Source organism: Bos taurus, chromosome 27 (assembly GCF_002263795.3).
Source record: "Bos taurus isolate L1 Dominette 01449 registration number 42190680 breed Hereford chromosome 27, ARS-UCD2.0, whole genome shotgun sequence".
Lineage (NCBI taxonomy): Eukaryota > Metazoa > Chordata > Mammalia > Artiodactyla > Bovidae > Bos > Bos taurus.
The window spans coordinates 38700462-38713572 of record NC_037354.1 but is presented as its reverse complement, the minus strand read 5'-3'; the positions used below and the strand labels follow the sequence as shown (position 1 = coordinate 38713572).

At 42.8% G+C, this 13111-nt stretch overlaps 1 protein-coding gene across 11 annotated transcripts in view; it reads right to left on the bottom strand.

Moving 5' to 3' along the window:
• PSD3 (pleckstrin and Sec7 domain containing 3) overlaps positions 1-13111 on the bottom strand; it is a 596024-nt gene that overhangs the window by 244595 nt on the left and 338318 nt on the right. For 9 of the 11 annotated variants that reach the window (XM_024986357.2, XM_024986358.2, XM_059882381.1 and 6 more), the window contains 2 exons: positions 1041-1235; positions 848-928 (listed from right to left, as the gene is read on the bottom strand). In XM_024986357.2, coding sequence (XP_024842125.2) covers positions 848-928; positions 1041-1235 — 276 coding nt within the window. Of the gene's footprint in view, positions 1-847; positions 929-1040; positions 1236-5187; positions 5845-13111 lie in introns of those variants that run through there. The other 2 variants (XM_024986364.2, XM_059882385.1) reach the window with 2 other exon arrangements.

The following is a 13111-nucleotide window of genomic DNA, read 5'->3' as shown; positions in this document are numbered from 1 at the left end:
CTTTAATTTCTCTTAAACTTTTTTTATAAACCACATGAGAAAGCAAAGCAAAAATATAGATCTTTCCCCTACCTTTACCTGTTTCCATCAGAAAACCTCTAAGTACCCCTGATTCATGCAAAGAGCTAGAGACTAACTCACTGCTGTGCTTTCTCACTTCACCTCCCAGGCTTCAGTTTCCTGATCTATAAAACTAGAGTGTTACACAAGATGATCTCAGAGCTCCCCCAGGCTCTGACACATCACAGAGTTTATAAGATTAAATGCTGGCTGGGTTTTACCTTCAGCTGTGCTTAGAAATTGACAGACAGTATGGTATGAGACGTGAGGGTCAGGTGTCTCTAAACCCATTTGAACAGATCAGCCACAAGTAATAACTGACTAAAATAGTTTTACAGATAACTTCCTGCTGATTATCCTGATATTGATTTTTATCCCATTCATTAGATAATTTCAAAGTACTCTTTGAAAAGGCTATTAGGCTATTGTAAACAAATAATTAGAGAAAAAAGTCTTTAATTCTGCAGTCTATAAACTGTGCCTTTTAAAAAAATTTGATCATTCAAAAACCAAATTCCCACAGATTCCATTTCTCCAAGCTTTACTTTGCCAGCATTCTTTACTCTGTCATATACTTGGTGCAGAAAATGGGTTCATGTATAATTTCACAAAAACAATACATTTTCCCCACTTTCCACAACGTTTACTCTCCGTAATACACTCTGAGCTAAGGTCACAAAGTAACTGTGGGTCTAAAAAAGGAAAAATCAGACTACCTTCAGCACATCATTTTCTATTCTGAGAATTAATTATTTAGAAACAAAGAACAGGTGATGTTTAATCATACCTGAGAGATTGATCCAGTGTCATTCCTGTGAAATCAAAAAACTTCAAATATTCTTCCGCAACTAGTTTGCTAAATTCATTGCTGTAAGAAAACAAATAGATTTGGCTATTAAAACTGAAGCCACCTGAACACACACACACACACACACGCTTATAAGGGTGCGCTCAGACACCAGCCCTGGAACGGAACGTACTTCTTGCCCAGGTGCTTTGCCACGTCCGACCTTTTGAACCTGTCGAGCTGATAAAGGCGCTTGGCCAGCCTTTTGGCTGCTTCTGTGTTGCTGCTGGTACTGTTACTGAGACTTCCTGAGGCCTCCTTTTCCAGAATTTCAGTGCTCCCCATTTCAGAATGAGCCTCTAGCAGAGATGTCTTCACCCCAGCATTGCTGTAAAAATTGATAAAGAAGGAAACAAAAGAATAGAAAAGATTGTTCTTGTGTGGCAAAAAGGAAAATAGCTAAGGAAATTATCACGATATTGTAGAACAAATGAAAAACTATTTTAAATGATATACCTTATGCTTCATTATTAATAAAAATATTCTCAGTTCCTGTATTTTGACATACTAGAGAAGTGATTGCTTAAACCCTAGATAAGCAGTTCTCAAACCTTTTGGTCTCAAACCTTGATATTCTTACAAGTATAGAAGACTTCAAAGACCTTTGTGTATATGGGTTATGTCTACTTATATTCACTGCATGAGTAATTAAAATGGAAAAATTCAAATATTCATTTAATAATAAAAAATCCATTTCACAAATATAGACAAACATTTAATTAAAAATAACTATATTTTCTTTTTTTATTTTATTTTATTTTATTTTATTTTTTTTAGCTGTAAGATGCATCTTTATTTTATAAACCATTAGGAAAGTAAAAAAAAAAAACCTGCTTTTTAATTTAATCAAGGTACAATATTTTGTTATTTGAAATTTTTAGTTTAAACATATGGAAAAAGCTTTTTTTTTTTTTTTTTTTTTTAAAAATTAAAAAAATTTCAGGTATACACGTGCTCCCCATCCTGAACCCTCCTCCCTCCCCCCTCCCCATACCATCCCCCTGGGCCGTCCCAGCGCACCAGCCCCAAGCATCCAGCATCGTGCACTGAACCTGGACTGGCATCTCGTTTCATACATGACATTTCACGTGTTTCAATGCCATTCTCCCAAAACTTCCCACCCTCTCCCTATTTTATTTTTAAACTTTACATAATTGTATTAGTTTTGCCAAATATCAAAATGAATCTGCTATATTTTCTAAAACAATAGCATAAATTGTAAAGAGACAAGCAAGAGAGATTTACTTCTTTTACGTATTTCTTTAATGTCTGGTGCAGCTAGAAGACAGCTGGACTTCACAGCCACTTCTACATTAGATCATCAGCAATACATCACTGTGGCTGAAAATATCAAGAAAATCTGGCCTCCATAGAAATAGGAAAATAGGGAGCACTTTAATATCCTTAATTGTAGATATTGCTTTTTGATATGATGCCAAAATAAAACAAGTGGTAGTTTCTTAAAAGTTAGTTGTAATATACTGATAGAATCTAAACTTTATCAGAGAGTTTTTTTGTAAAAATGTCCCACACTTTGAATGCATCTTACCCAGGCATGATTCTGCAACATGAATTGGTCAACTGAAGAATATTTGCTGACACATTTCATTATTTAAAAAAGAAATCCCATTTACTAACATTGCCACTAACATCCTCAGAAAAGTTGCTAAGTACTGGGAAGCTGCCAAACTTGGTGGTAGATACAAGTTTTCCAAAATCCTAATTTTTTATTGAAACTTAAATTTTATCACTGGCAACAAAAAAAAATGACAGTTGTTTTCCTTAAATAGGCTCATTCCATTAGTTTTCAAGAAAATGTTTGCCAAAGCCAGTTTATCAGTTAGACTTTGAAAGAAAATGGCATTTCCATGAAAAAAGTGACTAGCATAAAGCTCACAACTCAAACTACGTGAGTGCTTTTCCTAGAGTGCTTCAAGTAGAGTTTCCATTTCACTGCATGTGAAATTAAATGCCAGGTAGCCAAGGGCTGAAAAGTAATTAACTGGCACTGCTTTATCAAGGACATCATTAGGTGAAACCGGCCTTCATTTTTATTTTGAATGCACAGCAGAGAAGAGTGTAACACCTGGACCAGCGTGGTGCTGCTGCCTTGGCTGGCCCCCTGGGGCTTCCATCACTTCTTTCGTACAATCAGCGCGTATCAACTTTGGTGTCGACAGAGGGAAAGAGGACAAGAGTGCTGCACTGTTATTACAAAATAATTTCGGCCTCAGAAACCCACTGAAAGGGTCTCAGGAAGCTACAAGCACACGGTGAGAACCTCAGCTCTCGCTGGGTGCCACAGCACACACCTGTAACACCAGCCTCGAGAACGCTGTCATTCCCAGACCTTCATTTTGACTTCTAACAAAGCAGAGCCATGCCCGTGGTAAGCAACCGTGCTTAAGGAGCCTTCCAGCACACTTACTGTGGACTCTAAAGCAAAACTTTTTTTCTGTGATGAACCAGAGAGTAAATATTTAAGGCTTGCAGGCCACATAAGCTCGCTGTCACACATGCTTTTTTGATTTTGTTGTTTTTTTCACAGCCTTTCAATGATGCAAAAGCCAATCCAGGAGACCCTGAATCCTAGTCTGCATTCCCTTGCCCTACTCCACAGCTCTTTAACTTGTCCTGAATTATAAGCAGAGAATCACTGACTGTCCAAACCAGGGCAGTCTGAGGAGGAAACAGAGATGGTAAAATCATTAAATATATGGTTGCAATTGTTACAACGTGGGGAAAAAAGTGTTACCAAGAAAAAAAACTAGTTGTAAACTTACAAAAAGTCCTTATAGCAAAGGGAAGACATTTTTAAGCAGAGCTGCTCAAGCTCTACCTTGGCACCTATCTACATAAGTCACAATATCCCATGTCGCACTGACCCCACCATCTATGTGGTAGCTTCTGCACAGCCGGCAAAAGCCCAAGGAGTGCCTGGGGCTGCAGGGTCCCGGCGCCCCCAGCCACTGCTGGACGTGAAGGGGTCACTGTCCCTCGCAGCCTCTCGCCAAGCCCACTTATCAGCAAGCACTGCACAAGTCTTTTACACCCAAACCATGTGAAATTTCTGTTCAACACATCAGCTCACACACTCCAGACACGACTGTGGAGAAGCTGGACGTTCAAAGTAGAGGTGTGCAAACCTGCGTTGACTTCTTTTACTGTAACAGTTGATAATAATGCTTCGTTTTTCTAAAGTCAAAGTCGGATGCTAAACCACAGTCCATGCCAAGACAACAGACACAAACGGGAATCCAGCCAGGCAAACCAAGACATGTGGTAACCCTCCCTAAACAATCAGCCGCCTTAAACAATCTTCCAACAGAAAGACCCACCAATTAAAACAAATTGCCTTATTACAATAAAATCTTCACACAAATACATTTAAATATTGTTTTCATTGTAAATCTTCCTTTATAAAGTTCACATTACCAAATGGTGTTCTGAAATTTATCCCATCAGACAATTGAATTATTTATTATATACAGCAAACCTGTAGGCAAATTCATAGAAAATTATTTCTTTTAAAGGTCACCTCACCCTTTGTGTTTTCCCAAATAAATGGTGGAAGTGTAAAACATTTACTCTAAGAACTCTTTTATTTACAGTCAAGTCGTCTTTATAAAGAGTCGGCACGACTGAGCAAGCGACTTGAGTCTTTATAATTATGAAAAGAAGACCCCTGGAGTTGTGCCCCCATACATTCTCTTAGTCTGCATATTAGTGATTGTGTAGAAGAAAACAATGTCAAAAAAAGGATTTTTCTTCTCAAATAAACTGCTACTTATTATTGCTTACTTCTCAGGGCAAACTCATGGCATGCATCTAATCACTCCATGAAAACAGCGTAATTATACTACATACAGAGCACTGCAATGATGCTGTTCAAACACAAGAGGCTTATCCTAACAAATACATTCATTACATGTACTTAGAAATACAAGCATTTTAAAATGCAGTATTGATTCCCACTCCTTACGTTTCTCATTCCTCATGTTTACTGCCTCTCTTCCTGACCTGGCCAGTCTATGTCACCTCATTTTCCTCACATTCCCCAGGAGGAGGTAATTTAAAAATCTGTACCAATCAGAATACTCTGAATCTTCTTGAAACAAAATGCAGAGAAGAGGGAAGTAAGGAATAAAATGAAGATCAGCATTTCCAGTCCTAGATGGCTCCATCCCACCCCATTCACAGTTAACGAGAGAACTCCAACGAGCAGAGGCTGCACTTTCTAACTCAGAAAGCCTGGAAGTGTGATGGCAGTGCCGACTCACCAGCAGTGTGACAGGCACCACGAGGCCATCCTGGAGCCCAGGGTGCACCCGGGCCATCCTCCCTCCCCGGTGCCCCCCAGGACCCGCCACCCCCCAGCACCACTGTCTGCTGGTTCACAGGGCTCCCAAGGACCCAGCTCCCTGTGAGGTCATCTTACTATGACCTCACACTCCTGGAAGCGTTTACTGTTGGGGGGGTTGTAATGCTTTTACAGTGCTACTAAAAACAGAAGCCAGAACACAGGGGCCACTGTACATCAAGAGCATAAACAACAATGGCAGCTCGGCCTTGTTCACGCTCGACGAAGCGACTCGTGACCCCTCTCGGCGGGAGTGACACCCCCATTTGTTTCCTGGATACACAAGACATTGTCCGTCTAGTCCGCTGAGTGTTAGATGCTTTCAGGAGTCTGAATTTTCCCTTCTTTATGGCTCCCCTTTTCTTCTCGATCAAGTTAACTTTAAATCTCCTAAGGTCAAATCCTTACTAGTCATTTAAGTACAGAAAAGACTCCCCAAAGGTTCTCCCTGCGATATATATAAATGCACACCTCAAGACAAATATGGTTATATCCTATCTCAGTATCATCAAAAGAGGACCAGATCACTGAGTCTGCCCACCAAGCCTTTCACAACCTTTTCAGCATACTTTAGATTATGCCCAATCTTTGAGTATACTTTAGATGAAATACTTTTTAGCATGTTTTAGATAAAACACTTCCCAAATAAAACAGCACACCCAGTTAAATAGCACACCCAGAATTTCAAATAAACAAAAAATAGTTTTTACTGAAAGTATGTCTTAATAATTTCATGGGGCATATGGACACTAAAAAAAAAATCATTATTCATCTGAAATTCAAATTTAACTGGGCATCCTGATTTTACCTGATAACACTATCTCATGAATGCCTGTTCTAAATCAGATTCCTTCCAGGTTTGTTTGACTGGCTTCTGTGACTTAATTTTTATTCCTACGATTTTTCTATTGTTTTATCTTCTCTCAGTTGACTGATCTGCTGATTCCTCCTTGCTGCTACTGCTGCTGCTAAGTCGCTTCAGTCGTGTCTGACTCTGTGCGACCCCAGAGATGGCAGCCCACGAGGTTCCCCTCTCCCTGGGATTCTCCAGGCAAGAACACTGGAGTGGGTTACCATTTCCTTCTCCAGATTTCTCCTTAATGTCCTCCAAATACAAAAGGAAAACCCTCTTTTCTCTGCACTGTCACCCTTCTTCCCCAGCCTGCACACTGCCACCATGCATGTGATAAAATAAAATCCCTCCTTGACAAACATCCTGCACAAGACGAAAGCCCATGTCCTGTGGCAGGTCGGTGAGGCCCTTCACAAGCCGACCCCGACTGCCCGTTTACACTGGTCACCCCCATTGCCTTCGTGTTGGGGCCACACGGAGACGTCAGCTGTGCTCACATCCCTTTCCCCTGTCCTTCCCATTGCCACTCCTATCACCCCTACCCCCAAATCCTGGAGTTCACAAATTCTGCAAACTCATGATCCCACAAGAGCCCAAGGGAAATAACAGCTATTCTAAGAATCTTACTCCAACTCCCTGGCTGCATTCTCAGAGCAAACCTAGTTATTTCTTTATTACAGCTTTGCATTTTCAAAGTCCCACCTCTCTCACCTACCACTATCTTAAACTTCACTTTGTATCCACAGGGGTGGGCTGAAATTAGTCAACAGCCATCTTTTAAAAGAACGAAGAACTGAGCAACCAACTGTATCCATGCCTTCGATGTCTTCTGTGCTCCAACAGGAACAACATGGGGCACTCGCTTTCTATCGTGTTCAGCTGCCAAACCATGACCGACTTTTGCGACCCCATGGACTGTGGCCGGCCAGGCCTCCCTGTCCCTCACCATTTCTAGGAGTGTGCCCAAGTTCATGTCCACTGAATCAGTGATGCCATCCAACCATCGCATCCTCTGTTGCCCTCCTTTCTTTCTGCCTTCAATCCTTCGCAGCACCAGGGTCTCTTCCCGTGAATCAGCTCTTCACACCAGGCAGCCAAAGTACTGGAGTTTGATTAGGTTGGTACAAAAGTACCTGCGGTTTCAGACCATCAATTTTAAGTCACTATAACTAGGCTCAAACACATCATTATTAATCAAAACAAGAACCATCACAATCAACACATTTTTGCCAAGGAGAAATAAAGCAAAAAAAAAAATCCATGCTTCAGGATCTGATGAACTCTGGGAAAGCAGTTTCTGCCTCCTGACGGTTGTGAAAGCGTTTTCCCTGCAGAAAGTTTTCAAGATGCCCAAAGAAGTGGTAGTCAGTTGGTGATATGTCAGGCGAAATGGCGGATGAGATGAAACTTTGTAGCCCAATTCATTCAACTTCTGAAGCGCTGGTTATGAACCATGTGGTCGGGAGTTGTCGTGGAGAAGAACTGGGCCCATTCTATTGCCCAATACCAGAGGCAGGTGTTGCAGTTTTCAGTGTGTCTCATCGATTTGCTGAGCACACTTCTCAGATGGAATGGTTTCCCCGGGATTCAGAAAGCTATAGTGGATCAGATGGCAGCAGACCACCAACGTGACCATGACCCTTTTCTGGTGCAAGTGTTACCTTGGGAAGTGCTCTGGAGCTTCTTCTCGGTCCAGCCACTGAGCTTGTCATCACCGGCTGTCATATAAAATCCACTTTTCATTACACGTAATAATCTGGTTGAGAAATGGTTTGTTGTTGTAGAATAAGAGAAGACAACACTTCAAAATGATTATTTTTAAATTTTTGGTCTGCTCATGAGGCACCCCCTTGTCAAGCTTTTTCACCTTCCCAATTTGCTTCAAATGCCAATGACCACAGAATGGCTGACACTGAGTTCTTCGGCAACTTGTGCAGCTGTAAGAGGATCAGCTTCAATAATGCTCTCAATTGGTTTTTGTCAACTTCCATGGGCCAGCCACATTCCTCATCTTCAAGGCTCCCTTCTCCTTTGCAAAACTTCTTGAACCACCACTACATTGCATGTTCATTAGCAGTTGCTGGGCCAAGCGCATTGTTGATGCGAGTTGTCTCTGTTGCTTTACGACCCATTTTGAACTCAAATAAACATATCGCTCAAATTTGCTTTTTGTCTAGCATCATTTCTATAGTCTAAATATAAACAGCAACAAGTCATTAGCAAAAAAAAGCAAAGCGAGAAATGCACATTAAAATGATGTATAACATATCCACACTTAAGAACATATTCCAATATCAAATGGCAAAGTTTAACAATGTAAAAACGCAATTACTTGTGCACCAACCTAACAGTTCAATATAACTGATCCTGAAAAGTTCCAAGCGGACTGATATCAGCAGAGGGTACCAGATACACTATCTCACTTCATACTTACTTTGAGTTTAAGTTTTTTAAATGTTTTTAAATTTTTATATAATTGTGATAATAAAACTAGGTTAAAAAAATTAAGAAGGCTAAGGTACGCCTCCTGCATTTAGAAAACAACAATCAACAGTCACCTACTTCAGTTTCATACATAAGCAAGTCAGAGGCAAGTCAGAAGAATCCCAAGGAGTAAGAGGAAATGACTCCAGTCACAAGTGGAATAAAAGGTCAGAGAGAGCGCTGTGACCATGTAGGCTGAGGATGCAGTCACCGAGGCCTGAAGCTAGCAGACTCAGGGGAGTCAGAATGAAGGTGGTCAAGAAGGGTTCTCAGGACAATAGCTCGAGTGAGGTACACTTAGAATCCAGAAGCATAAACATCCCCTGAGAAAGGAAAGGACGTCTTCTTGGCTTCCATTATCTATGGCACTTATTTCTCAGGAAGAGCAGCGGTAGCAACTAATCTTTAAAAAAAAATAAAATAACTCTTTATCAAAAAAATTTAATTACTTTTTTATTGAAGTATAGTTGATTTCCACTGCTGTATTAGTTTCAGGTAACAAAGCCATTCAGTAATACATACATATATATCTACCTTCTTTTTCAGGCTTTTGTCTCTCATAGGTTATTAAAAAATACTGAGTATAATTCCCTGTGCTGTACAGTAGGTCCTTGTTATTTATTTTATATATAGTAGTATATATATGTTAACCTCAAACTCCTGATTTATCCCTCTGCTTTTTCCTCTTTGGTAAACATGATTGTTTCATTTGCTTGTCAGTCTATTTCTGTTTTATACTTTAAGTTCATTTGTATCACTTTTATTTTTTTAGATTCCACATATAAGGGATATTATATATGTCTCTGTCTGGCTTACTCCTTAGTATGGTAATCTCTAGGTCCATCCATGTTGGTGCAAATAGCATTATTTCATTCTTTTTATGGCTGAGCAACATTCCACTGTATGTATGTACCACATCTTCTTCATCTACTTCTCTGTCAGCTGACTCTTAGATTGTTTCTCTGTCTGGACTATTGTAAGCAGTGCTGCAATTAATACTGAGGTGCCTGTATCTTTCTGAATTATGGTTTTCTCTGGATATTTGCCTCTGAGTGGGATTGCAGGATCATTTGGTAGTTCTATTTTTAGTTTTTTAAGGAACCTCCATATTGTTCTCCACAGGAGCTGTATCAATTTACATTCCTACCAACAATGTAGGAGGGTTCCCTTACATACTCTCCAACATGTGGAGAGTTTTCCACATACTCTCCAGCATTTATTATTTGTAGACTTTTTGGTGATGGCCATTCTGATCACTGTGGAGGTGATACCTCACTGTACTTTCGATTTGCATTTACCTAGTGATCGGAGATGGAGAAGGAAATGGCACCCCAGTCCAGTACTCTTGCCTGGAAAATCCTATGGACAGAGGAGCCTGGTAGGCTGCGGTCCATGGAATCGCTAGGAGTCAGACACGACTGAGTGACTTCACTTTCACTTTTCACTTTCATGCATTGGAGAAGGAAACGGCAATCCACTCCAGTGTCCTTGCCTGGAGAATCCCAGGGACTGGGGAGCCTGGTGGGCTGCCCTCTCTGGGGTCGCACAGAGTCGGACACGACTGAAGCGACTTAGCAGCAGCAGTGATGGGAGAAGGCAATGGCAACCCACTCCAGTACTCTTGCCTGGAAAATCCCATGGACGGAGGAGCCTGGAAGACTGCAGTCCATGGGGTCACTGAGGGTTGGGCACGACTTAGTGACTTCACTTTCACTTTTCACTTTCATGCACTGGAGAAGGAAATGGCAACCCACTCCAGTGTTCTTGCCTGGAGAATCCCAGGGACGGGGGAGCCTGGTGGGCTGCCGTCTATGGATGGGGTCGCACAGAGTCGGACACGACTGAAGTGACTTAGCAGTAGCAGTGATCATCAATGTTGAGCATCTTTTTATGAGCCTGTTGTATCCATTTGCATGTCTTTTTTGAGAAAAGTCTATTTAGAAGAGACACAAGATGGCGGAGGAGTAGGTGAAAATGGAGTACATCTATTTTCACAGAGGCATCAGGAATGTACCTTCAGATTCAGAGGATCTCACAGAGAACCAGCTGAGTACTAACAGGAGTCCCTGACCACCAGACAGGAATACGCAGTTCCACGCAGAACTCACTAGGATGAAGGAAGGAAGAGAAAAAGAGGAGCGTGAGCAGGACCTGACCTGCACCAGGGAGCGGGGGAGGTGAAGCAAGGGTGGGATCCCAGGCGGCCTGCTGAGGCAGAAGGAAGCATTTGAGGCCATCAGAGTAACAGCAGCTCATCGGAGACAGGCTGAAGGAAGCGAGAACCGCACGGACCATCCGTGCTGCGGTCCTACATACCCCGGACAAGGACACAAGTCCACCCGAAAGCGCGGCAGCTGGGAGCTGGAGCATGGGAGTGGAGAGCAGTCCCAGGGCCAGCACTGCTGTTAACTGAGGGAGGATGATGGCCCAAGGGGACAGGAAGGAGGAAATCTGCACGGAATGCCTTTGAAGGAACGCTGGGCAGCCAAGGAGGCAGGGCGCCACTGCTGAGTCACCGCAGCGGGTGGAGCCATCACTGTGGCCTCCCTCTCCACAGGCGGCGCAGGCAGCTGACCAATAGAGAAAGACCCCAGGGAGGGCGGCCCTTTGAGCGCCTGACCTGCAGAGCAGTAGAGAAGGCCCCCGGCCAGGGGTGCCCTTGAGTGCCTCCTATGTCAAGCGATAGAGAAGGACCATCCAGGAAGGCCCTTTGAGTGTCAGCTGCCAGAGGACAGAAGAGGATTCTAATAGGGCCATTATCTTCTACACCTATGATGGCTGCCTTCCCTACACACCTGGTGCTGCCGGGTCCCCGCGATGCAAGCCACAGTGCCACCGCCACACTCGGTCCTCTCGGGGGCAGAGCTGACAGAGGCTAGAGAAGAATATTTACAGCATCCCATCTCCTGCAACCGTGGCTGCTGGCTTCCCTGTGCACCAGGCACCACTGGGGTCTGCATGATCCAAGCGGCCATGCCACCTGCACACTAGGTCCTCACTGGGGCAGAGCTGCCAGAGACTAGAAAAGAATCCTTACAGCACCATGTGTCCAGTGCCTGTGTGTGCTTCCCTGTGTATCTGGTTCAGCCGGGGTCCCCATGATCCGAGCAGCTGCACCACCTCCAGGCCCAGTCTTCACCGAGGCAGACCCAAGCCCTCCAGGGCAGCCTCAGGACCAAACTCCTAGGGATGATCCTCAGGCCGAGGTGGGGATAAAACAACAGTTGAGCTCCAGCGGCACAGTGATTAAGGAAAAGGATCAAAAACCTTCTCGCCAGCTGTACAAACTAAGGATTAAATCCACACCATCAGCTAGGTGGACTCTGTGTTTATGGAATACATAAAAGGACAATGAGTGTTCTCACAAAAGAAAACGCCCTAGCTCTGGCAGCTGTGGACATTGGAGGTGAGGGCACGCAGGAGTAGCACCAACTTAGGGTCTGAGCCGTCCCTACAGCAAGTCCTGAGACCAGACTCCTCGGTACTGGAGGGTTTCTTAGGGAAGCAGAAGTGGGCTGCGGCTCAAAGTGGCAGAAAGGACGCTGACAGCTGAGACCTGAGAAAAACATTTATTATTATTCTTATATTTTGATTCATTCTGTTGTTGGTGCAGGTTTTTTTTTCCCCCTCTTTTTTCCTCTGTTGCTGTGGTTGCTGTTTTCATTATGATCATTATCTATATTTTGGCTTTTGAGAATTTTTTTTGTTTTATTTTGTTTTTTAATCACGCTTTTAATTTCCTTTATTTCTACTTTGGCTTTCTGCAGTTTTGTGTATTTTTTTTTTTCTTTTTTTGTTGTTCTATTCTTGTCGATATTTTTTATAGTAAATATAGATCTTTTTATATGCTAATTAACTTTGCTTTCCTATTTTTCCATTTTTTTCGTGGTGCTTGGCTGTCTTGTTCCCTTTGCTTTACTCCTCAGCTGGCACTATATTTTGGTCTCGTTTTCTGTTTTGTGTTGTCGTCAGTTTTGTTTTCAATTGGCCGGTATCATTTTTGGTTTCCTTTGCTCGCGGGGCCACTCTCCTTATTTACTTTGGTCTGTTTGGGGTTTGTGTGGGTGTATGTTCCTTTCTTTTTGATTCCATTTGTCTGATTTTTGCTTTTACCATTTGTCTGGGCTTTATTTTTTGACTCTTGAGTTTTCTGTTTATTTCTTATTTTATTAGTTATTTTCCTTTCTGGTTTTTGTTTCTTTTACTCCCCTTTATTGACATAACAAACAGCTTGTGGGGTCTTGGTTCCCCAACCAGAGGTCAGGTGTGAGCTCTTGGGGTGGGAGCGCTGAGTCCAGGACACTAGGCTGCCAGAGAACGCCTGACCTCGGGGAGGATTAATCAGTGAGAACGCCCACAAAGGCCTCCGGATGAATCCAAGACCCTGAGCCCAACTGGCAGCAGCACCCACACAGGATGCCTCATGCAAACAACAAGCGAGACAACCCAAGTGCAATCAGCGGACAGGCTTCCCACAGACACCCCAAAACACACCACCTCACACAGT